Source organism: Ursus arctos, unplaced genomic scaffold (genome assembly GCF_023065955.2).
Source record: "Ursus arctos isolate Adak ecotype North America unplaced genomic scaffold, UrsArc2.0 scaffold_13, whole genome shotgun sequence".
Lineage (NCBI taxonomy): Eukaryota > Metazoa > Chordata > Mammalia > Carnivora > Ursidae > Ursus > Ursus arctos.
In genome coordinates, this window is record NW_026622797.1 from 67507166 (window position 1) to 67531431 (window position 24266).

General features: G+C 39.1%; 1 protein-coding gene and 1 non-coding gene across 4 annotated transcripts; both read left to right on the top strand.

The window, feature by feature from the left end:
- The first annotated feature begins 2951 nt into the window (after positions 1-2951).
- SRSF12 (serine and arginine rich splicing factor 12) lies at positions 2952-21289 on the top strand. 3 transcript variants are annotated; one of them, XM_057311198.1, is made up of 5 exons: positions 2952-3146; positions 11286-11390; positions 12733-12836; positions 12984-13125; positions 18243-21289. In XM_057311198.1, the coding sequence occupies exons 1-5, from the start codon at positions 3082-3084 to the stop codon at positions 18610-18612; spliced, it is 786 nt and encodes a 261-aa protein (XP_057167181.1). In that variant the 5' UTR covers positions 2952-3081; the 3' UTR covers positions 18613-21289. The 3 variants fall into 3 exon arrangements, with proteins under 3 accessions (XP_057167181.1, XP_044244822.1, XP_057167182.1); XM_044388887.3 differs by lacking the exon at positions 11286-11390 and adding an exon at positions 11519-11864 and having other exon boundaries at positions 2956-3146; positions 12725-12836; XM_057311199.1 differs by lacking the exon at positions 11286-11390 and adding an exon at positions 11755-11864 and having other exon boundaries at positions 3061-3146; positions 12725-12836.
- LOC113264857 (U5 spliceosomal RNA) lies at positions 16365-16482 on the top strand. The gene has a single exon (XR_003319846.1). It is a non-coding gene; the product is annotated as a U5 spliceosomal RNA (small nuclear RNA).
- Positions 21290-24266: the final 2977 nt, after the last annotated feature.

Genomic DNA, 24266 nt, shown 5'->3' on the forward strand with positions numbered 1-24266 from the left:
ACTCCAGCTACTTTTAAAGTTCCAGATTCTAAATGAACTTTCTTTCACAGTTTAAAACCCTTTCCTCAGATACTTTCATTAATAGGAACAGGAAAAAACCCACTCCTCATGCACTGTAAGTCTTTTCACATATACCTACAAAAGCTTTTCTTCAAACTATAAAGAGTTTTGTAGAATTTTTCCAATTATAAAATGGATTTCAAAAATAATCTGACAGTACCAAAGGTAAGAAGAAGAAAGTAAAAATTAGAGTGTAATGTCTCCACCTAGAAAAGAATCCAATTTATATATGGACATACAAATACATGTATTTTTAACGAAACAAGTTCATAGTTTAAAGATTTTTAAAATTTTTATTTATTTAACAGAGAAAGCGAGCACAAGCAGAGGGGAGTGGCAGGCAGAGGGAGAGGAAGAAGCAGGCTCCCCATTCAGCAGGGAGCCAGATGTGATCCCAAGGCCCTGGGATTATGACCTGAGCCGAAGGTAGACGCTTAACCAACTGAGCCACCCAGGCACCCCAAGTTCATAGTTTACATGCAGTTTTTACCCTACTTAATATGTCAGGGAATAGGTTTACTAATATTTCCCACCAAGTCAAGACTCTTTTCTCCACAAGGTCAGTATAGTGGGTTGAATGGTGGCCCCAGAAAAGGTACGTCCAAGCCCTAACCCCCAAATATGACCTTATTTGGAAAAAAGGTCTTTGCAGCTACAATTAAGGATCTTGACATGAGATCAGCCTGGATTATCTGGGTGGGCCCTAAATCTAATGACAAGTATTTTTATAAGGCAGAAGAGGAGAAGGTCCTATGAAGATGGAGGCAGAGTCTGGAGATATGCAGCCTCAAGCCAAGGAACATCTGGAGGCAGCAGGGACTGAAAGAAGCAAAGGAGGATTCTCCCCTGGAACCTTCAGAGAAAATGTGGACCTACCAACATCATGATTTCAGACTTCTGACCTTCAGAACTGTGAGAGAATAAATTTCTTTTTTTTTTTAAGATTTTATTTTTAAGTAATCTCTACACCCAATGTGAGGCTCGAACTCACAACCCTGAGATCAAGAGTCTCATGCTCCACTGACCCAGCCAGCCAGGCGCCCCATAAATCTTTCTTGTTTTAAACCACTGAATTAGGGTAATTTGTTACGCCAGCCCTAGCAAACCAGTACACTCAGCATTCCAACTTCCCTACTATAAACCCAGCCTGTACTCCAGCCTCGCTTTTCTGTTCTTTAGCTTTTGACTGTTTGCCTTTCAGTCCTATATTGCGTCAAAGTCTTTGCACATGCTGTTCCAGTACATGGATTGCTCTTTTTCATTCTTCAAATACCTCCCCAAACTTCAGGGAAAAGTTCAGTGACCCTCTAGCCCTGTTTGCCAACCACTATAAGGTCCCCTTTCAGTAGCCTACAGCTCTTACCACAGCCCTCGTCATAGTTTATGTGTTTATGAGCATTATTACTAGATTCTGCCACCTTACCAAGTTGTAAGCTCCATGAGACTAGGAACCCTGCTCACTCCCTACCATTGTATTCCCTGTCTAGCCCTGTGCCTGCTGTGCCAAAGCAATTCCTTTTTGAATGAATGGCCACTGTTCCAGAAGTGTTTCTAGACCTTGGGAAACTCTCACAGCCTTTTAGACAGCTGTGAGCTGTATAGGATGACCCTATTATTTATCCACCAAAATGGACCACTTCTGAGAATAAACAGGGGTGCTATTAATAATTACAAGTTAGCTGGGTAATACAGTTCTGGGTAATAGGCTGTGCCAACCACAAGAGCAAACCTTAAAGGAGGATAACTAGAAAGGGCTGGGCTACATTTTGGAACAAAGAAAAGAAGATGCTGGGTTTTTTTTTTTTTTTCTTTTTTAAGATTTTATTTATTTATTTGAGAAGGAGAGCACGAGAGTGGGGTGAGGGGCAGAGGGAGTCTGATGTGGGACTTGGTCCCAGGACCCAGGATCATGACCTAGACAGAAGGCAGAAGCTTAACTGACTGAGCCACCCAGGTACCGGGAAGAGGATGCTTTAAATTTGCTTAATTGCCACTGCATTTTCATTGCTTTCTTCTACATCACATATTCACTTGTTCATTCATTTATTGTTGGACACTCTCTCTACAATGTAAGCTCTGAGAGTTGGAACTTGGCCTGTAGTGTTCATTGCCATAACCCACACCTAGCACAGTTCCTGGTGCACAGTAGGCACTCAGTAGCTGAATAGTATGCCCTAAGGGAATAATGGATGAAGACTCGAAACACAAACAAACAAAACCCGAATCCTCACAATTTGAAAACCTTATCAGGCTCAGGCCTAAAGGGACAGGAGTAGGAACAACTGACAAGGTCTTGGGCTGAGGATGCAGGGATGAAGGCCCCGGTGGCCATCCAGCTGTTCAGCCGTTGAGCTCTGTCTTCACCCCTACCCACTCCGACGACTCCCAACACCCTCTCTCCGGACTCTCTAACCCCCAGCTCAGGTTCAGCGCCTAGGACCCGCCTGGCCGCTACCCTCCGGACACACTCGCACGCCAGCCGCCCCCTCCCTCGATCCCTCGGACTCCAGCCCCCAGGCCCGCCCTCTCCCCGGATCCCCGCGGACCCCGGCACCGCCCCATCCCCAGATGGCCTCGGAACCCGGGACCCTCCGCACCGCCCCGTCCCCGATCCTCTCTTGCACCGCCCCCTTCTTCTCAGATCCCCTCGATCTGCGGGACGCCGCTCGGTCCTCTCCCCGAATCTCTTCGGAACCCGGGACTCCCGCGCAGCCCCCTTCCTGGATCCCCGCGGACCCCGGCACCGCCCCCTCCTCGGCCCGCCTGGATTTTCCGGACCCCGCGCCTCCCCTTCCCCGATCCCCTTGGCTCGGGCCCCGCCCCCACGCGGTCCGCACGGACCGGCTCGCGCCGCGCAGCGCCCCCCCGCCCCCGCTCCCGCCTCTGCGGCTGCGCGCTCGTGGGGCCGAGGCCGAGGGGAGGGGGTCGCGCCGGGGGCTGGCTGAGCTGCTGTGGCGGCAGCGAGAAACGGAGCGAGCCCGGCGGCCGCGGGCAGGCCCGGAGGCAACGGAGGAAGCGGTTATGTCGCGCTACACGAGGCCCCCCAACACCTCCCTGTTCGTCAGGAACGTCGCGGACGCCACCAGGTGAGCGGCGGCGGCCGCCGCAGGTTGGCGCGCGGGGGAGGGGTGGGGGTAACGGCAGCGTCGCCGAGCCCCATGGTGGCCCGGCGGCTGTGCCCGGCGCCTCTCCGCCCGCCGGCCCGTGCTTTCCGCGGAGGCGTCCTTCCCGGGGGTGGTGCGAGCCCTCGCGCGGCTCGGGGCGGGGGCGGGACTGGCTCCTCCGCCCCGGCGCGGCGCACACCCGCGGCAGGGCCCGGCGCCCGGGGGATCGGTGCCCATCCCCTGCTCGAGCACCGGCGGCGCGCAGGCTGCTGCTCTCCCGGTAGCCAAGGTCCCTCCGTGGCCCTGACCGAGTGTTTTCGCTTGGCCCCTTTGTCGCCGTGCCCCGTTAAAGCTGCGCGTCCTGCGTCCTAGATGAAGAAGAATTGGGGCTGGTGAGAAGGTATAAAATAATGCGTACCTTGGGCCTTACAATTTCAGTTCCTTCAGTCTAGTCTACTTACAGGGGATGCCGGTGAGATTTTATTTGTTACACAATACAAAGGATGGCTTCAGTGAATGAGATTTAGATGTTTTTTCTATAAACTTCAGAGTACAATATAAACACCCATGATAACGGTTTGAATAGACTTCCCTGGTCAAGTGTGATGCTCTCAGTACACACATTCTTCTCCCCGCCTTGAGAATTTTTGTCTATATAGTGCTTAAACATAAGTATTAAGGAATGACTGCTTCATAAAGCGCTTTCTCCCTTAATAGGCGCCAGAGGGAATGACGGAGAGTGGGATAGGGGCATTAAGAGACGTTTCCATTTCACTGGGCTTGCTTAATTTACTCCCTGCTCAACCCTTTTAGGTATGCAGTATTATCTTTACTGTACATAAGGAAAAGCTGAAGCTCAGAGTTTTAATGATTTAACCTGGGTCTGCATGGCTACAAATATGCTGGAGCCCTTGACTCCAGAGCCATATGGAGTAATCATAATTTACCTTAGAAGAGTAAATGTTAAATACTTTTTTATTTGATCCCTATTATTATGTACGTCACAGTTACACACTGTGAGTTAATATGCTTAATTAACATCTAAAAGATGCCTGTGTTTATACTTCTCCCCTCCACCTCCTCTTAACCTAATTATCAATACATTACATAAAAAACAAGCAAAATTAATCATTTGGGAAGGGTAAAAAAAAAAATTGCCACAGTTAAACAGACCACTTGAATGCTAAATAAGCATCGAGCCTCTCCAGTGTCTACAAAAAAAAAAAAAAAAAGAGGTTTCCAATTCTAATGGCCAGCCAGCCAGGGTAATATGAATGAGTGAAGTTGTCAGGTTATAAGGCACAGTAGGATGGTGTGGGCTGTAGGAAATAGAAAGGAACAGGTGCCATCTAAAGGGGACAGCAGCTGGTACTAGTACCTCCAGCTAATAACTACCATGTAGACATTTGGACTTGTTGCCACATCATCCTAATTTTCTAAAGAAGTCAGAAAACTGTGTGTGTGTGTAAACTGTGTTTTAAAATGTTGGCATTTATTAAGTTGAATCATATGAGATTCCCACTTTTGTAGATTTAAAAACTGTAAAATATTGGCAGTTTCATGTTTCAGCACACCTTAAAAATTTTTTAAACATTCTGCTGGCCAAATAAAACACATCAGCAGGTGACACATGATCTCTGATCTAGATAATCACCATGAGTAATCAAGACTGAAAACTGAGATTTGTTGATTTCCTTTTACAATTTTTTTTCACCACTCTTTAGCACTGCCACTGGGGGCAATCATCTAGGTTTGTATTAATGGAATAGTAATTGCTGACATTTGTTGAGTATTCACCGTGTGCTAAGCACTGTACTAAACACCTTGTATATATTATCTTACTAAATTTTCACAATAACCCTGTAATGTATATTCTTCGTTAATCCCATTTTACAGATTAGAAACTGAGGCTTAGAGAAATTAAGTTTCTTTTTTTTTAAGATTTTACTTGAGAGAGAGCGACAGAGATAGAGAGCATGAGCTGAGAGAAGAGGGAGAAGCAGGCTCTCCGCTGAGCAGGAACCTGAGGCAGGACCCTGGGATCATGACCTGAGCTGAAGGCAGAGGCTTAACCGACTTGAGCCACCCAGGTGCCCCTAGAAATTAAGTATCTTACCTAAAATTGCACAGCTACTGAGTAGTTTTGTGAAGGTAGAATCATTACAGGTAACCTGTATTAAAAACTTTTTTGGTGGTGCCCGGGTGGCTCAGTCGGTTAGGTGTCTGCCTTGGCTCAGGCCACGATCTCAGGGTCCTGGGATCAAGTCCCGCGTTGGGCTTCCTGATCAGCAGGGAGCCTGCGGCTCCCCCTGCTTATACTCTTGTACACACGCACTTGCTGGCATGTGCACTGTTAAATAAATAAATAAAATCTTTAAAAATAAAAGCTTTTTTTGTACGAGGTGGCATGCAGTGTAAGTTAACTAGCAATATGGCAACTGGACACTTTAAATTAGCTTTTAACAGTACGTTTATAAAGAAAATCATTGGGATAAATGTTAAACGGCATAAAATTATCTATATGGTGTGATTTCAATTATACTAATAAATGAAGAAAGGAAAAACTATAGAAAATGAGCCTGGAAAGAAATCCATTTGAGTGGTTTCTTTTTCCTGTTTTCAAATTTTATTTAATAAAATGTTAGTCTTATAACAAAGCCAAATTTTATTTAAAATGTTTCTTTGTAGTATCACTTTAATATATGCCATAAAGCAACAAGACATTAAAAGATATTATGGCTTAGCATAAAATTTGTTAGGAATGAAATTGAGTACAAGAACCAAAGAAAGATTTAAAAATTTTTAAAGGGGCGCCTGGCTGGTTCAGTTGGTGGAGCGTGCAACTCTTGATCTTGGGGTTGTAGGTTAGAGCCCCACGTTGGTTGTAGAGATTACTTAAAAAAATAAATTCAATCTTGAAAAAAAACACATTTTGTGATGTTATAATTGTATTATTTTTCTTTTCACTGGTGAAGCAAGATCTCGATCAGAAAGAATACTTTAGTATCTTTGTTTTTTACCCTGTAGGAGAGTAATTTTTTTAAATGTCAGATATAGTTTTCTAATGGAACAAAGTAATGTCCAAATCCCAAATATAACATTCCCATTTTGATGCATAATAATCATGTCAGTTTTGGAGCAGCCATCAGATGCCCTCTTTTGGACATAGTAGTATTTTTTGGTTACAGTGTATGTAAGGCTATATTAATATTGATGGTGGTATAGAAAAAGCATTAAACAGAATTCAGCAAGATTCATGAGAAAAAGTGTCAGCAAATTACGAATAGAAGGGAACTTCCCCAGTCCAATAAATGGCATGTACAAAGCCTATAGCTAACAAGATACTTAATGGTAAAAACTGAATGCTTTCCACCTAAAATCAGTTCTGATTTTAGGTGGAAAGCATTCAGTTTTTACCATTAAGTATTAAATAAATTATCTATCTATCTTTTCAAAAATAAGCCAGTGATGCCCACTCACAGAACCTCAGTTCATCATTTTGTTGCAGGTCCTAACCAGTGTAACAAGGCAAGAAAAATAAATAAGAGACATAATAATAGTAAAGATAGAAGCAAAACTTGCCCCTATTCTTAGGTGACATGTTTACATAAAACTACAGTAACTAATGAGTTTTAGTAAATTGTTAGATACAAGATAAACTTATGAAAAATCTATATATTAGCAGCAAACAATTGAAAATAATGAATTTTTTTAAAACAATTTCATTTGCGTTAGTATCAAAAAGCAGACTTGGCAATAAGTTTAAGAACAACAACAACAAAAAACATGTAATAAAAACCTTTGCACTAAAAACTACAATGCAGTGCCAAGAGAAATTAAAGAAGACCGCATAAATTGATAGATATACCATGTTCTTGGACTGGAAGACAAAATATTAAATCAGTTTTCTCCCAAATTGATTGTATTATAGATTCAAGGCATTCCTGATCAAAGGCTGTTTAAAAAACAGAAACTGGGGGTGCCTGGCTGGCTCAGAAGAGCGTGTGACTCCTGATCTTGGGGTCCTGAGCTTGAGCCCCACATTGGGGCTTTATTTAAAAAAATAAACTTTGAGGGGCGCCTGGGTGGCGCAGTCGTTAAGCCTCTGCCTTCGGCTCAGGGTGTGATCTCAGCGTTCTGGGATCGAGCCCCACATCAGGCTCCTCCGCTGGGAGCCTGCTTCTTCCTCTCCCACTCCCCCTGCTTGTGTTCCCTCTCTCGCTGGCTGTCTCTGTCAAATAAATAGATAAAATCTTAAAAAAAAAAAAAACTTTGAAAAAACAAAACAAATAAAACAGAAATTGACAAGTTAATTCTAAAATACATTAATATACAAAGAATCTAGAATAGCCTAAATAATCTAGAAAAAGATCACTGAAGGTGGAAGACTTATACTACCTGACATAAGACTTACTAAAAATATACTAATCAAGACAGTGTGAAATTGGCCTAAGTATAGACAAATCAATAAAACAGAATAGAGTCCATAAATAATCCACACATACAGAGGCAAATGATTTTTGATGAAGGTACCAAAGCAGTCCAGTGGAGAAAGGAAAATCTTTTCAACAAATGGTGCTGCAACAACTAGATTATTCATACTGGAAAAAAATGAACCACAGCCTCTACCTCACATCATAATTTGAGCTGGATCATCAGTTGAAATGGAAAAGATAACAACATAAAGCTTTTTGAAGAAAACATAGTATATCTTCATGACGTGGGGATATGCAAAAATTTCTTACAGGACAAAGAAAGCAATTACCATAAAAGAAAAAAGAGTATTGATAAAGTAGATTTCTCTAAAATTAAAATTTCTGTTCATTAAAAAATACCATTAAGAAAATAGGCAAGCTACAGATGAGAAAATATTCACAAAACATATACACAGGGATGCCTGGGTGGCTCAGTTGGTTAAGCGTCTGCCTTTGGCTCAGGTCATGATCCCAAGAGTCCTGGGATTGAGCCCACATCAGGCTGCCTGCTCAGCTCATATATGCTAGCTCAGTCTCAGTAGAGCCTGTGACTCTTGATCTTAAGGTTTTGAGTTCAAGCTCCATGTTGTGTGTAGAGATTACTTAAAAAATAAAATCTTAAAAAATATTACAAAGTTATGCAGAGGAATGATGAATACTGATGATTGTTTCTAAGGTAGAAGAATATAAATGTAAACGTCTCATTTCTAAAAAAAACAATTACTGAAAAAGATGACAAGTAATGAGATACAATAAATACAATAAATAAATAAAGTTGGTAGATACATAGGTGTTTGTTTTATGCTCTATTTTCTGAATGTCAAAATAGATGACACCAAAAATACAAAAATGAGGACAAAACAACAGCTAACAGGTGTAGGAGTGGTAACAGTGAATGGGAGCCAGCTCTCTTAAGAAGTTTGGCTCCTTCATACTCCCATCATCTTTGTCTTCTGGGATTCCAAACCTCCATGACACACATTGTTCCAACTTCCTTTTATACTATCTAGGATCCTTTTCCTATCAGCCACTCACATTTGGTTGATGGAATTAATTGTCTCAGAAAATATGCATTTGAACTCTAGCTTTGCTGCTGGCTCTGTGCCCCTCTGGGCAAGGTAAATTCTCTTAGTCTCAGTCTCCTTGACTATTAAATGGGTAACGGTAATATCAAATGGTAACTCAATATTTTGAGTGCCTACTTTGTGTCAAACAACCATGCTAGGTACACTGGTAAAGATACCCATTTTAAAAGTGATCCTCAACACTGATTCTCAGAATTGCCTGTGAAACCCTTAAAAAAATTAAACCTAACTGGGGCCCACCATGGGAAGCACTAATTGGGTCCAGTGTTAATGCATCAGGCTGGAGTACCTGTTTCTATAACATTTCTTTCACAAATGATTCCAATATTCAGGAATGGTTGAGAGTCATTACTCTCTTGTCCATGTTCTGTGGTAGCAGGAATTGTTTCCCTTGTTCTCCATCACATCCCTAGAGTCTGCTCATAGTAGGTGCTCAATAAGTATTTGTTGAATGAATAAATGAAAGAAAAAGACATTGTCACTACCCTCTAAATGTAATAGTTTCAGGGAAGGCAGACAATTAAATGTTTTATAGTAATTATTAAATAAAAATATAAAGTATATTATGTCAACTGCACTGTCTGGTGTATAGTGGACATTTAATCATAGTCAAATTCACATCTCTAGCTTTATTTTTTTTAAGATTATTTATTTGTCAGAGAGAGAGTGTACAAGCAGGGGGAGCAGCAGGCAGAGGGAGAAGTAGAGCCTGATGCGGGACTTGATCCCAGGACCCTGGGACGGTGACCTGAGCCAGAGGCAATGCTTAACCGACTGAGCCACCCAGGCGCCCCTCACATCTCTAACTTTAATCACTGACTTCTAGTCTGGAGAAGAAAATGAAATTAATTTGTATAATCGTAATTTTCTGTTGTTTACAGGACTCTTATTAAAAATTTTATTTTTTAAGTAATCTCTGTACCCAACATAGGGTTTGAACTTAGAACCCAGAGATCAAGAGTTGCATGCTCTGCCTGCTGAACCAGCCAGATGCCCCTGTCTGTAGGACTCTTATGGACGTGCTGCCATCACCTCAAATCCGACATTTCTTTTGCCTCCTCCCTCTTCAGCCTGTCTTTTCCAGCTGTCTGATTTTTGTCACTGACACCATCTTTCTTCCATTTGCCCAAGCTAGCAGCTTTGCAGTCATCTTTGAGTCTTCTTTCTGCACCGTATGTTTCTGAAGTATTCTTACTTCGGAAGAGCCATGTTTTGTGCTCATAACTTGGTGTTGAACCTCTAAGATCTCCATGAGGCAGTAGCGTGTAGTGGTTAAGAACACAGACTAGTGTCAGGTTGTGGGAGTTTGATTCCAGTTCTGTCGTTTGCTGGCTTGGTGACCTTAGGTGAATTCATCTGTCTGTGCCCTCATCTGTAAACAACCATAGGGTTGTTGTGAGAATTAAGCGGTCTTAAGGTGAACAGTGGCCCGATGATAAATGCATGTAATTGTCAGCTATAAATGCTGAGTGTTTTGTCTCTTGAGTTAGATTGTTGCTCCATGAGGACAAGTATGCTTCATATTCCTTTGGTGTCCCCTCTTTATTACCTATCACATATAGTAGGAGGTTTACAAATATTCATCAGATTTAAAAATACAGTAGTTATTTTGCTTTATGTTTAAAAGCAAAACATCCATTTTTCTTTAAAGCCTGGGAAATAATTTTAGGACTTCTTTAGAATCTAATTCTTGTGATCTGAAAACAAAATTAACATAAACATGAAATTATAGTGAGGCAAATGAATGTGTTCTTAATGAAATAGGGTTAATAGTTACAACTATTTATATTGACAATTAAAATATGTTGTAATAGAAAAAACTTTTTTTTTTCAAGACTTTATTTATTTATTTGACAGAGATAGCCAGCAAGAGAGGGAACACAAGCAGGGGGAGTGGGAGAGGAAGAAGCAGGCTCCCAGCGGAGGAGCCTGATGTGGGGCTTGATCCCATAACGCCGGGATCACGCACGCCCTGAGCCGAAGGCAGACGTTTAACTACTGAGCCACCCAGGCGCCCCTAGAAAAAACTTTCAAAGCTGGATAATAACTTTCCTGGGTCATTGTTTCCCCAGTCTGATTAAGCATAATAACCATCTGGAGTGCTTATAAAAATACAGATTTCCAGGGGTACCTGGGTGGCTCAGTCGTTAAGCATCTGCCTTCGGCTCAGGGCGTGATCCCAGGGTCCTGGGATCGAACCCCGCATCGGGCTCCCTGCTCTGCTGGGAGCCTGCTTCTTCCTCTCCCACTCCCCCTGCTTGTGTTCCCTCTCTCGCTGGCTGTCTCTCTTTCTCTGTCAAATAAATAAATGAAATCTTTAAAAAAAAAATACAGATTTCCAGCCCCTAATCCAGATCTTTTAAATCAGAACCTCCAAAAGTGAGGCCTGAGGATTTTTCTTTTTTCCTCCTTTCTACACCCTGGGTGATTCTTACGACAATATTAGATAATGCTAGTCTAGATAATATACTTTGTTTTGAAGGTTTCAACTGGATTTCCATAGGCAAAATATTTTAATCTAGATATTCATATTTCTTTGCCTTATTTCTAAAACACTTCAGGCCTGAGGACTTGCGCCGTGAGTTTGGTCGATATGGCCCTATAGTAGACGTTTACATTCCACTTGACTTCTACACCCGCCGCCCAAGAGGATTTGCTTATGTTCAATATCCTTTGTTTTACTCTGTGCATGTGAATGTACTGTCCGCGTGTGCAGACACGCACGTGTATTCAGGAGCGCATGTTACATGAGATTAATATGGCCTAATTAAATGTGTTTATTTCTTTACCTCAGAAAATCTAAAGCAGTCCACAGTAGCTGGCAAGCGCCCCCCAGTTTGAACCAACCTGTTAGCTAGAATCCAAGCATAAACCGAGCAGGCGAGAAAAAAGGCACCTAAAGTTCAAGCATCAAGGAGTAAAGAGGGAGGGTGGACACAGATATAAAGACCTGGAAGAGGGGAAGTCTTTATCAAGCAAAAGACAAAGCCAACACCAGGTTGAGACTTCGGCTTTCCTACATTTATTCAGAGTTCCAGAGTCAAAGCCAAGTCTGATTTTGTTGGTTCTTCGCTCTTATAAAGTCCATCTTGCAAGCCTTAAAGAGTAAAGGTCAAGGTTCAAGATCAAGTGACGTTGAGGTAATTGCCAAAGTCTCATTTTGTATTGCATTTCTTGAGCTTTTTCTGTTTTCTATTTAAAAAAAATTAAACCAGTGAACAACCTCCTGAAAGACAGCTACTTAGTCATTTTATATAGTTTATTTCCATTTTAGTTAGGTTTAATATATAATTTATGTAGATAAGGAAGTTCAGTGGGATATTACAAACTAGTATATTCCAGATGTTCACATATTGATTTGTGTTTCTTTTAGAATTATATCCCAAGTAATAAGAACATAAAAGTATTTTAAAGTAATAGGTTCAAAAGTAAATATGATTATTTTTAAACGTATAATGTTTTAGGTCACATGTGTTTATGCAGTTTTGTTTATAAGAAGTTAATTTCTCCTAAACATCATAATTAAAACACCTTTTAGTGAAAGAGTAATTGTAATTTTAGAATAAAGGCTTTTGCATGCTGATTTTTTCAGTGAAAAATCTTAAAGAAGGGAGTGAGTCCTATACAGTTTATTTTTTAATACTAGTCAGGGTTGGACTTAACTTTTTTCTCATAACCTGTTTCACATTATAAATGCGTACTGCAACTACACTAATGTGTACATTAAAAGTATAGTTACGTGTTTGTTTCTGTTTTTCCGAATTTTAGATCGATTCTTCTGAATCATAAGGGGGCATTTGTTTTCATAATAAAAGTGAAATTCTTTTTGATTTTATATATATATATATAGGATTTTACATATATATTTATATATATATATGTAGGAGATGTAAGTTTAATACTTGGAGTTGTTTTTCCTATTAATTTCATGTCACATGTAAATAATTCTTTAAAAATAACATCTTTGCTTGGTATCTGACGTTCAAAGTATCCTTAACAGCTAGTCATGTTTGAAGATGTTCGTGATGCTGAGGACGCACTTTATAACCTCAACAGAAAATGGGTATGTGGCCGTCAGATTGAAATACAGTTTGCACAAGGTGATCGAAAAAGTAAGTGTGACTAAACATTAGTTCTTAATTATTCAGCAGAATGGGTTTTAGCTATGACAGTTGTTTTTTCCAAATTCTTTCAGAAAATAATACTATTAAAATAGCTGATACTGAGGTTTTCAGGTAATAAATTATTTCATATTCTAGCACCAGGCCAAATGAAATCAAAAGAACGTCACCCTTGTTCTCCAAGTGATCATAGGAGATCAAGAAGCCCCAGCCAAAGGAGAACTCGAAGTAGAAGTTCTTCATGGGGAAGAAATAGGAGACGGTCTGATAGCCTCAAAGAGTAAGTACAAAATGCAAGAGCATTGAAAACTTAATTTTCTACTTTTTCTGGAGGATATTTTAAAGAGTTTTCAAAAACAGGCCACGAGAATAATTTTATTTAATATACATAAAGATCAACTTTTGTTAGAAAGATACACTCTTAGGGCGCCTGGGTGGCTCAGTCGGTTAAGTGTCTGACTCTTGATTTTGGCTCAGGTCATGATCTCAGGGTTGGGAGATCAAGCCCTGCATACCGCTCCACGCTGAGTGTGGAGTGTGCTTAAAATTCTCTCTTTCCTTCTTCCCATTCCCCCTCTACCTCCCATCGCCCCCCCCCCTTTAAAAAAAACAAAAAAAGATCTGCTCTTCTCTATTTGAAATGTATTGTTACTCGGGTTTATTGGATCCCTTCCAGTGTTTCTATTTCATGACAGACTTAACTTTAAACCTTTTTAATAGAAAAATAATAGGTGCTGAAGAAAAAAACATTTTAAAATGTTCACTTTGACAAACAAAATGAGGAATTTTATTTTATTTTTAAAGATTTTATTTATTTCTTTGACAGAGAGAGAGAGAGAGGGCGCGCACGCGTGTAAGCAGGGGGAGTGGCAGGCAGAGGGAGAGGGAGAAGCAGGCTTCCGGCTGAGCAAAGAGCCCTACTCAGGTCTCGATCCCAGGACCCTGGGATCATGATCTGAGCCCAAGGCAGACACTTAACAGACAAAGCCACCCAGGTGCCCCGGGGAATTTTAAATAAATAAAATTTTCCTAACTGAATGCAATAATTAAAAATCTTAAGTTCTGATGATTAAAAACTGTAAGAAATATAATCACTTGTGAAAGGAGATTGAACCTAAAATTAATGTAAATCAGTATATTTATAAAAGGTAAGTTATTTTCAAAAATAAATTCTAAGTATGGTATTATAAGAAGACATGAAAATAATCAGTTTTTCAGAAAAAGATATTTGCAGGTTATCTATTTTGTTAGCCAGGAGTTTGTTTCTGTTAGAGTAATAGTAAATCACAATGGAAATTAATCATTTGGTGAAGCTATTTAAATAATAACTGAAATTGTACCGGCATGCCTAAATTCTTAAATAATTGTACTATTTATTTTGAGTTTTAATGCTATATTTTTTTCATAGGCATGTAGAATTTAAAGGTAAATTCTGTCCTTGCAGCACCTGGGTGGCTCAGTCGGTTAAGCGTCTGCTTTCAGCTCAGGTCATGATCCCAGGGTCCTGGAATTGAGCCCTGTATCAGGCTCCCTCTCAGCAGGGAGTCTGCTTCTCCATCTCCTTCTGCTCCTCCTCCTGCTCATGCTCTCTCTCTCTTTCTCTCTAATAAATAAATAAATACATAAATAAAATCTTTAAAAAAAAAAAAGGTAAATTCTGTTCTTAAAGATCAGCACTGGGGCTCCTGGCTGGCTCAGTTGGTGGAGCATGCCGTTCTTGATCTTGGGGTCATGAGTTCGAGCCCCACGTTAGGTGTAGTTTACTTAAAAAAAAAAAAAAAAGAATGATCAGCATTTATACTAATACTCTCTTTCTGTGAGTAATACGCTTAGCTGGGGAAAAACAAAATATGTCAATTGTCCCAAATCATCATGGAGTATCAGGAATAGAACAGACCACATCTTGTAAGAAAATAGTGTTTGCTTTGTACTCATTATTAAGATCATTGCTTAACCTCCCTGACCTCAGTTTTTTCATTTATAAAATTGTATTATAGAGAATGCAAATCTTACCTAGCTCTTGTTATATTCATAAGGATAGATTTTGTGTCTACATATGTGTGTGTATGTAAATGAAGCAGAATTTGTATAAGCCTAACATATACGATAAGTAATACAGTATACGTATTATCTTAGACTAAAAAGAGGTCTCTTATTTTGTTTTTAGCGGATATGGATTAAAAAGACAAACTAGTTTGTAGCTATCCACTGGATTATGATGAACTGTGAGGGGCAAGGACTTCTGTCTTACTCATGCTTATATCCCCAGCACTTAGCAGCAGTCCCTAGCTCATGTTAGGTATTCCATAAGTTTTCGTTGAATTCATACTTCAATGAACGTACATTTTCCTGAAAAATTGCCCCTCAGCCTTCTTTAGTCCAAATATAACATCCCCCTTTTTTTTTTTTTTTCTATGTTGGATTTTTTTTCTGAAGGACAATTTTCCCATTTGGCTTTCTTTTTTTTCTTTTTCTTTCTTTTTTTTTTTTTTTTAAGATTTTATTCATTTGAGGCAGAGGGATACAGAGAGAGAGTATGAGCAGAGGGAGAGACAGAAGCAGACTCCCCACTGAGCCAGGAGCCAAACATGGGGCTCGATTCCAGGACCCCGGGATCACAACGCAAGCTGTAGGTGCCCCCCATTTGGCTTTCTACAAGAAGAATGAAATTAATAATTTCTTTTTTTCCTGAAGAGAGGGAGAGAGAAGGTAGAGGAGAGAGAGAGAGAATCTTATGTAGGCTCCACACTCATTACGGAGCCCAACATGGGGCTCGATCTTACCACCCTGAGACCATGACCTGAGCCTAAATCCAGAGTCGGATGCTTAAACGACTGAGCCATCCAGGTGCCCTGAAATTTAGTAATTTCTAAAAGGCTGTGCTTTTACTCCAGTGTATATTCTCGATCAATATATTTATATTGTCCAGTGTTCTTTATTCCTTCCTGTAATTCCATGCTTCTGAGATTATTTTATTTCAGCCTAAAGAATTTTTAGTATTTCTTACAGTACAGGTCTGCTAGCAATGAATTCTTTCAGCATATCTTCATCTTATATTCACTTTTGAAGGATTTTTTTGACTGGGGATAGAATTCTGGGTTGTCAGGGACTTTTTGTATGTATGTATGTATGTACGTATGTAATCTCTACACCCAATATGGGGCTTGAACTCACGACACTGAGATCAAGAGTCTCGTGTTTTACTGACTGAGCAAACCAGGCACCCCTTTTCCCCCTCTTTTAAAAATAATAATACTCTAGGGGCACCTGAATGGCTCAGTCGTTAAGCGTCTTCCTTCGTCTCAGGGCGTGATTCCAGGGTCCTGGGATCCAGCCCCACATCAGGCTCCTCCGCTGGGAGCCTGCTCCTTCCTCTCCCACTCCCCCTGCCTGTGTTCCCTCTCTCACTGGCTGTCTCTGTCACATAAATAAATAAAATTTCTAAAAAATTATATTGTTTCTTGATATTTATAGTCAGCTGACGGTCTTAATGTTGCTCCTTTGAAGGTAATGTGTCTTATACTCTGGTTTCTCTTAAAATCATATAAATCTTTCACCTTTTACTAAAAGATTTCCATGGAGAGGAACAACTCTGGGTCTTAAACCCAATTTTTCGAGGCCTTGTTTTAACAGGGCTGTTAAAAAAATAAATAAATAAATAAAGGTAATGTGTCTTATTCTCCAGGGTTTACTGAGCTGCTTGAAATTGTGAGGATACCTTTCATTAATTTGGGAAAATTCTAGGTCATTATCTCTTTAAATACTGCTTCTGTGTCATTCAACTTTTCTTTTTGACTGTGACTATGTACTGCATAACTCTTATGCTCTGTTCTAGATTTCTTAAAAATTCCTTTTCTTTCCTTGTTTCAGTATATATGTTTTTCTAATAATCTTTTACAGTTCAGTTCACTTTTTCTTCTGCTGTGTCTAGATTGCTGTTAAATTGATCTAATGACTTAAATTTCAGAAATATATTTTCAGTTCTAAAATGTCCATTTGTTTTTTTCTATAGATTCCAGTATTCTCTTGAACTTCTCTATTTTTAAATGTTTTGCGTGTCTTTTCTTCTTACCTGCTTGAACATACTAGTCATAGTAATTTTTAAAAATTCCTATCCTAATAATGCCAATATCCATATTACTTTGGGTCTGGTTTTTTTGTCTTTTATTTCCTTAGCTTTTAGTAATTTTTATCTATTTTTCACATACCTCATACTTTCTTTATTGAATGTTGGACTTTGTTGATGAAAACTTACACGACTCTGGATGATATCCTCCAAAGAAGGTTGTTTTCTTCTAGCAGGGGGAGTATTGGCAGATGGCGTCGGTCCTGCCAAGGCTTGGTCTGAGGCATTGTTAAGGCTGATTTACTTCAGCTTCACGCTTACTCTTAGGGCGTGGTCCTTACCTATGGGATGTGGCCCTTCTGGGTTCTTAGCTGAAAGCCTGGGTTGTTACTCAGGGTTCCGTGACCTTTTGGGAGCTTGAACTCCAGCCTGTCTCCCCAGCACTGTGTGTCTGATAGAATTTCAGCTTAATTCTCGAATCCTCCAACTGCTATTTTTGCTGACTTCTTGGAGTCTCATCCTGTGCGTGCACAGCTTAAAAGATGGCCAGTGACTTGAAGAGATTTTATAGGCAAATTTTAGATTTTTTTTGTCTGCCATTCCCTCATCGCTGAGATTTTGCGTCTTCCGTCCCAACCATTTTGGTAAATCTGAATCCTAATTTGTGTCTTCACCTTAGTCAAATAGCCATTTCGTGGTTGGGTTCAGTTTCCCCCTGCCAGCATTTGGAAAATGGTCTTACTTAAAAGAGCCATGGCTTGTAACCCCTCAAGTTCTCCTGGGGTTGGTTATTCTCCAGTGCCTTTAAATAGTTGTTTTATAATGTCGTTTAGCTTCTTTATATAGCTTTTGCCATGGGAAGATTAGTCTAATACATGTTGTTCTATCACGGCAGGATTCAGAAGTCCTGCATCTAGGTTTTGTGTGTGTGTTTTTATAAGCATTATTTGACAAACTTTAAATAATTACTCTCTCTCCCTTTCTTTAATCTTTTTTTTTTTTCCTTTCAGATTTTCGTACCTCTTGGGAGTTGTGTAACCCAGATCAAACATGCAGGGCCTTTTTCAGAACTGATCCATATCATAAGATAAATCGAGCAAAGCAAAAAATGTTTGGTCATAGATTCTAGTATAACATATATTACAAACTTGTTACTTATGTTTGAACTAAAAGCATGCAAAATAAAATTAAAATAGTTTCTTTTAGATTATCCAGGAAAAACATAGCTAATAGTATATAAAGTGTATAAATTCCTGAAATTGCTGTTTCTTAACCTTTCATTAAATGTTTTTGTGTGAAATATATACTCTTAACATGATGAATATTTGCAGGTCTCGACACAGGCGATTTTCTTCTAGCCAGTCTAAATCTCGCTCCAAATCACTACCAAGGCGGTCTGCCTCAGCAAGGCAGTCGAGAACTCCAAGAAGGAATTCTGGTTCTAGGGGACGGTCAAGGTCCAAGTCCTTACCAAAAAGGTCTAAGTCAACAGGAAAATCACAATCAAGTTCACCTCAAAAGCAGACTAGCTCAGGAACAAAATCAAAACCACACGGAAGACATTCTGACTCCATCGCAAGATCCCCTTGTAAATCTCCCAAGGGGTTTACCAATTCGGAAGCTAAAGCACAAACAGCAAAGCACTCTCATTTTCGATCACATTCCAGATCTCGGAGTTATCGTCATAAAAACAGCTGGTGAAGAGCCACAGAAGAGCGCTACATGGTCTTGAATGTGTTATTAAACCTCTCACTCTATTAAATAAAATTCTTCAAGGCTTATAGAAAATGTGAGTTACTTTGGGCATGTGCAACAAATAAAATCTCTAGCTTTGGGTTAATAAAGACTTGGTCTCAGTTTAAAGGGCCCATACCACAAATTATGATGTGTCTGATGTTGCCATTTTATGGACCGTTTTTTGTTTACATTGTGGCAGAAGGATACTTTTCAAAGGAAATGGGTAAAATGGAACTAATGTAGAATATTCTACCTGGATATTAAGTATTAGTAATATTAGTGATACCTTTACAAAGTATTTTTTACTTTAAAGCACTTTTACTTTCATGTAAAAAGTAATTATGACTGTATAATTCCATAGGGCAGACTTAAACTACTTGACACCTTATGTCTCTCTTGTATCTTCTGTTTAAACTTGGGCTAATTCCTAGCGGATATTAGTTCACATTACAAAATTCTGACATTCCTAAAAGTAGAATTTATATAGAGATCAAGCATTCAAAAGATACATTCTCTCCTGAGCTCAGAAAAGCTTTTATTTTCACTGTGTGGAACAGTATACATAAGTTGACATTAAGTTGCATCCTGTACAATGTTCATTCACTTCAGAAATATCAAAACGTTTTAAAAATACTGAATTTTGAATGATTGGAGACTAAAAATTATGTGCGGCACTCATAATCCAAAAATACTCCCATTAGGCCTTATACATTTGAAGAGTGGTGCGTTTTGTATAAAAATCACAGTTTATAACATTATTTCTACACACCTACTTTTCATCTACTGCTTAATTTTTTCTTTTTTGTGGAGTTCCAGCTCAAGACTTTAAATTGTATAGAATAAGTCCTATTATTTTTCAAAGTGTTTAGTATCTTGTATTAAGGAATTCAAGACTGCATCCTCAATAAGCTTCGTGGTATTCAGATTTACTTCACACTGCCCGTAATTTTTATAAACCAAATAACCTTATTGATATTGCTTTTGTAGTTGTTAAAACAATTTCTTTAAAAATGTGTTTGTAGTTTACGTTTTTCAGAGGGTTTTGGTAGTATTTGTGATAAAATGGTTTTGCATATGATTATTATAGGGGATATATTTATAGAGTTCTACTTGTGTACTTTGTCGAAGTATATTGAAAATTAAAAGTTCTCAGCCCATATAGTTGATATTTGTAACTAGAGTGCTTAAGAGAAAAATCTGTCTTATATTTTTGGCATATAGGAGCCAGTGTTGCTTCTATTTTTTTTAAATACAAATTCCACGTTTCTTTGCATTTTAGACCCTATGTAAGAAACAACTTTACAAAATAATTTATATGCTGGTAATATTTGGACAAGTACCATAAATTCATGTAAACTGTACAGTACTTTCTGAATACATTTTACTTAATCATAATAGCAAAATTTATTTCAAAACTACAATGCTTTGAAGTGTTCAGCTGTAATAAGGTTTAGTCATAAAATTATGTGGCACTGTTGAAAATCTAAAGGACAGTCCAAAGAAAGAACAGACAAATATTAATAGTAATGTTTTATATTTTCTAAATAAATGTTTGGGTTTATCCACACATATATGCATTAATTTGAAGTACTAAGTAGGAATTGATTATAGTGTCTATACTTTGCATTTGATTATATCTTAGTCAAAAGTTAATACGGCGGTGTTTCTGTAGATGCTTATCCTTTGATTTAGCTCTGATTTGGTTTTCCATCGTAATCTTTAGGCTGCGTGGGAGGGTAGTATTTGATTTGATGGAAAAACTGGAATGATAATAGTTCAAACTTTTTTGAGTATTTACTTGGCACTGCTCTATAAGGTTTACGTTATTCATGCATCATCACAACAGCTGTAGGAGATAAACACCACTGCAGATACGAAAAGTGAGATGGCAGAGAGGTTCAGTGATACCCACAAAGTCACACACTGTTAGACTTGGGAGTGGGCAGTGGCTGGGCTCCAGACAGCCCCTCCCTGACTGTTGTGCTTTTTGGAAGAGAAATCTTTGACAGATATATGCTAAACTAAGGTAATGTTTAGAGGGAAAGGAGAAAATAGAATTAGGAAAATAAATGATTTTAAGCTTTCAGTGTAAATGGGTTCTGTGACTAAGTGGAAATTGACAATTGTGCTGGTTCCTTGAGAAATTGTCTTCTGGGTATATCTCTATTCTAGAATTCACTTTTGTTATAGAATTGTTTCTTGGACCATTTAGGAGAGGATACTTAGGATAAGACTGTTAATAAATAAAGCAAACGTTTTACACATCTGTGACCATTTCCTTTAAAGATAATATATTTACTCAGCTACTTCCCAAGTTTAGTGTAGGAGAACTACCTGTCTACATTTGTTCAGGATCAGAGAGTAACTTAATGTGAAAGAAAATAAAAATGGCCACTACAACTGTTTGTTTTCTTTCTCCCCATGAATAATACACAATTCCTGGGGGCACGTGGGTGGCTCAGTCAGTTAAGCATCTGTCTTCAGCTCAGGTCATGAGGGTCCTGGGATTGAGTCCCACATAGGGCTCGCTGCTCAGGGGGGAGTCTGCTTCCTCTGCTTCTTCCCCTCCACTCCACCTCCTGGCTTGTGTTCTCTCTCTTGCTCACTCTCAAATAAATACAATCTTTAAAAAAAAAAAAAATTCTGTATAGCAGCTGATACTTGGAGCTGCAAACAGTGGAATATACCAAATTTTTTATTTGAAGCCTAGGATTTCGTGTTGCACTGGGCTAGCTTATTTTTAAATGAAAAGAACTAATTTTGGGGCACCTGGGTGGCTCAATCGGTGCAGTGTCTGCCTTCAGCTCAGTTTATAGTCTTAGGGTCCTGGGATTGGGTCCTGCATCAGGCTCTGTGCTCAGCAGGGAGTCTATTTTCTCCCTCTCCCTATGCTGCTCCTCCCCATTTGTGCTCTCTCTCTCTCTCAAATAAATCTTAAAAATTAATTTCAGGACTTTATATATTATTTGTAGTGTTTACTTGAGATACAGCTGTTTATTACAAGTAAGAATGTCTGCCTTTATTCTCATCCCATTGCAAGAGACAAAATTAATAAAAATTTGAAGAAGTATTTAGAAATACGTTTACAATTCCTCTAAACTATAGTAAAATTGTAATTTCTTAGAATTAAACATTAAAATTTGTTTTTCAGACAGGGTGGTAGAATATTTGGAGTATTTGTATGTAGATAAATACGTGCTACTTAGGGGCACTTGACTGGCTCAGTTGGTAGAGCATGTGACTCTGAATCTTGGGGTGGTGAGTTTCGAGTCCCATGTTGAGGGTAGAGGGTAGAGTTTACTTAGGAAAAACACACACACACGGTACTTAGTATGGTCTGGTGCAGAGATGTTAGTTGGCATCATGGAACCAACACTTTAGGTCTAGGTCCTGTAGAGTTTCAAACAAGTCCATGACTTGCAAGAGTTTAAGGACCAGTGTGGTTCAGTGAGACATGGGTTTTGAGTCAGAACTTCATCTCTGTTTGACTAGAAACATTGTCAAGTCTTAAATGAGGATTATGCACCTTAGCATCTGAATCCCTCCCTTGATGAATAGAGTATTTAGGATCCTATCATGAACTCTGGCACTGGTTTCTACGGTCAATTTAGGCCTTCTAGAAAATACATGTCTTGGATACCTTTAAAAAGATGTTTATAAAATTAAGCAAATTAAACATAAACATAATTGAGTCAAGAAGCTTTTTTGGAAATGTACTCTCTGATGTAAGTGTTAGACGTAACACTCGACTCAACTTCTCAAGTTAATAAAACAATGACACCATATTATGTGAAAGATTGGAATAAAAAATACGGACTATTATACCCCATCAGTAGCATTTTCTCCCCAAAATTGTCACGTTTTTATTCTTTTGGGGGAAAAGGCTATATGAATCTTATATTCTAGGAATATACTGCAACTCTGAACTTAGGAAGATAAATAGTATCAACTTGTGGAGGTACTTGGGTGCTAAGTAGATTGATGGTTACTGTTTTTTAAAAGGTGGTTTTGGGGCGCTTGGGTGGCTCCGTCAGTTAAGCAGCTACCTTTGGCTCAGGTCATGATCCCAGGGTCCTGGGATTGATTCCCACATCGGGCTCCTTGTTCAGCGGAGAGTCTGCTGCTCCCTCTGCTTGTGCTCTCCCTCTCTGACAAAATCTTAAAAATAAATAAAAGTAGGTGATTTTTGCCAACTTTGGGGCGCCTGAGTGGCTCAGTCAGTTAAGCATCTACCTTCAGCTCAGGTCATGATCTTGGGATGGAGCCCTGGGTCAGGCTCCCTCCTCAGTGGAGGGCCTGCTTTGCCCTCGCCCTCTGCTCCCTGCACCGCCCCCCCCCCCCCGCCATGCTTTCCATTTCAAAATCTTTAAAAAAAAAAAAGGTCTATGGTTCATAGAATTCAAAACACCATATTCAACCTACATGTTTATAGTAAATAGATTACAAATTAAAATCAAGATTATCTTACTCAATTTCTTTCATAACACTGACAAAAAATTTAAAGGGTCAGTCTCTTCTGATGAGAGAATGCCTAGCCAGTAATTAGTACTTAGTCATAGAAATGGACTGATTGCATGTTCATTACTGTTTGATCTTATGTGTAGGATGAGTAGTTTCTCAGAAAGAGTGTAATTGAAACACAAAGCAAAATGACTACCTCTCTAGTTCCTAATTCTATGAACTTAACGCCTAAGTACTATACACTTTTTAGAAAGAGCTTCATGGAGAGTGAGGAAAACCAGAATTCTTTGCTACGACCACCTGTTTTCTAAAGAAATGACTACATTCTAGGTTTCTTAGCTTATCCTAATTATAGAGACTTAAAATGCTGTTCAGTTGATTTTAGATTCAAGAAAAATCTCAGTATAAAATAGTCTTCCAAGGGTACCTGGGTGGCTCAGTCAGTTAAGTGTCCAACTCTTGATTTCGGTTCAGGTCGTGGTGTATCAGGGTCCTGGGATCAAGCCCCAAGTTGGGCTCTCTCCCTCTCTCCCTGCATCCCTCCCCTCCCCATGTGGGCTCTCCCTAAATCAATCAATCAATCAATCAATCAATCAAATCTTAAGTCTTCCAAGCACCAAGTGATAGCCTATTTCTTTTAATAGTAAATTAAGTAAATAAATTGTAATAACTTTTAAGGGGGATTAAGAATCACTCCTGTTACATTGGTGAGGCAGGTAGTATCTGCTTTGTGAAAATAATACTTCACAACTTGAGAAAAGTATTCTGTTGAAGACTTTTTCAAAATTGACGTAAGCTATACAACTGGTCAGACTTTCCTGGGAAATCTTATTTTAAAAATAAGAAGAAATGGTATTTAAGTTTACTTTAAGGCATTGTGAAATATTTATACGATTTCATAAGAATCTTACAGAAAAACATCGATATTCATCATTGACAGTAAACCTTCACATTTTGACCTTAAAATATTAAATGTAGCTGAATTAAAAATACTAATGTTCTAGTTTTGTTAAGATATTCCTTACAATTTTTAATGGATATATGAAGTCGAACCATTTTTGGTATTTTCTACTTTGTAATTCCCTCCTCTTAGCATTGAATCTACTAAACAAGGGTTTAAAAAAACACTTAAAAACATGATGGATGAAAAATTTTTA

Coding starts and splice junctions, on each gene's coding strand:
- SRSF12 (XM_057311198.1), top strand. CDS start 3,082: ATGTCGCGCTACACGAGGCCCCCCAACACCTCCCTGTTCGTCAGGAAC. Junction 3,147..11,285: donor AACGTCGCGGACGCCACCAG/GTGAGCGGCGGC, acceptor AAAACACTTCAG/GCCTGAGGACTTGCGCCGTG. Junction 13,126..18,242: donor CGGTCTGATAGCCTCAAAGA/GTAAGTACAAAA, acceptor GAATATTTGCAG/GTCTCGACACAGGCGATTTT.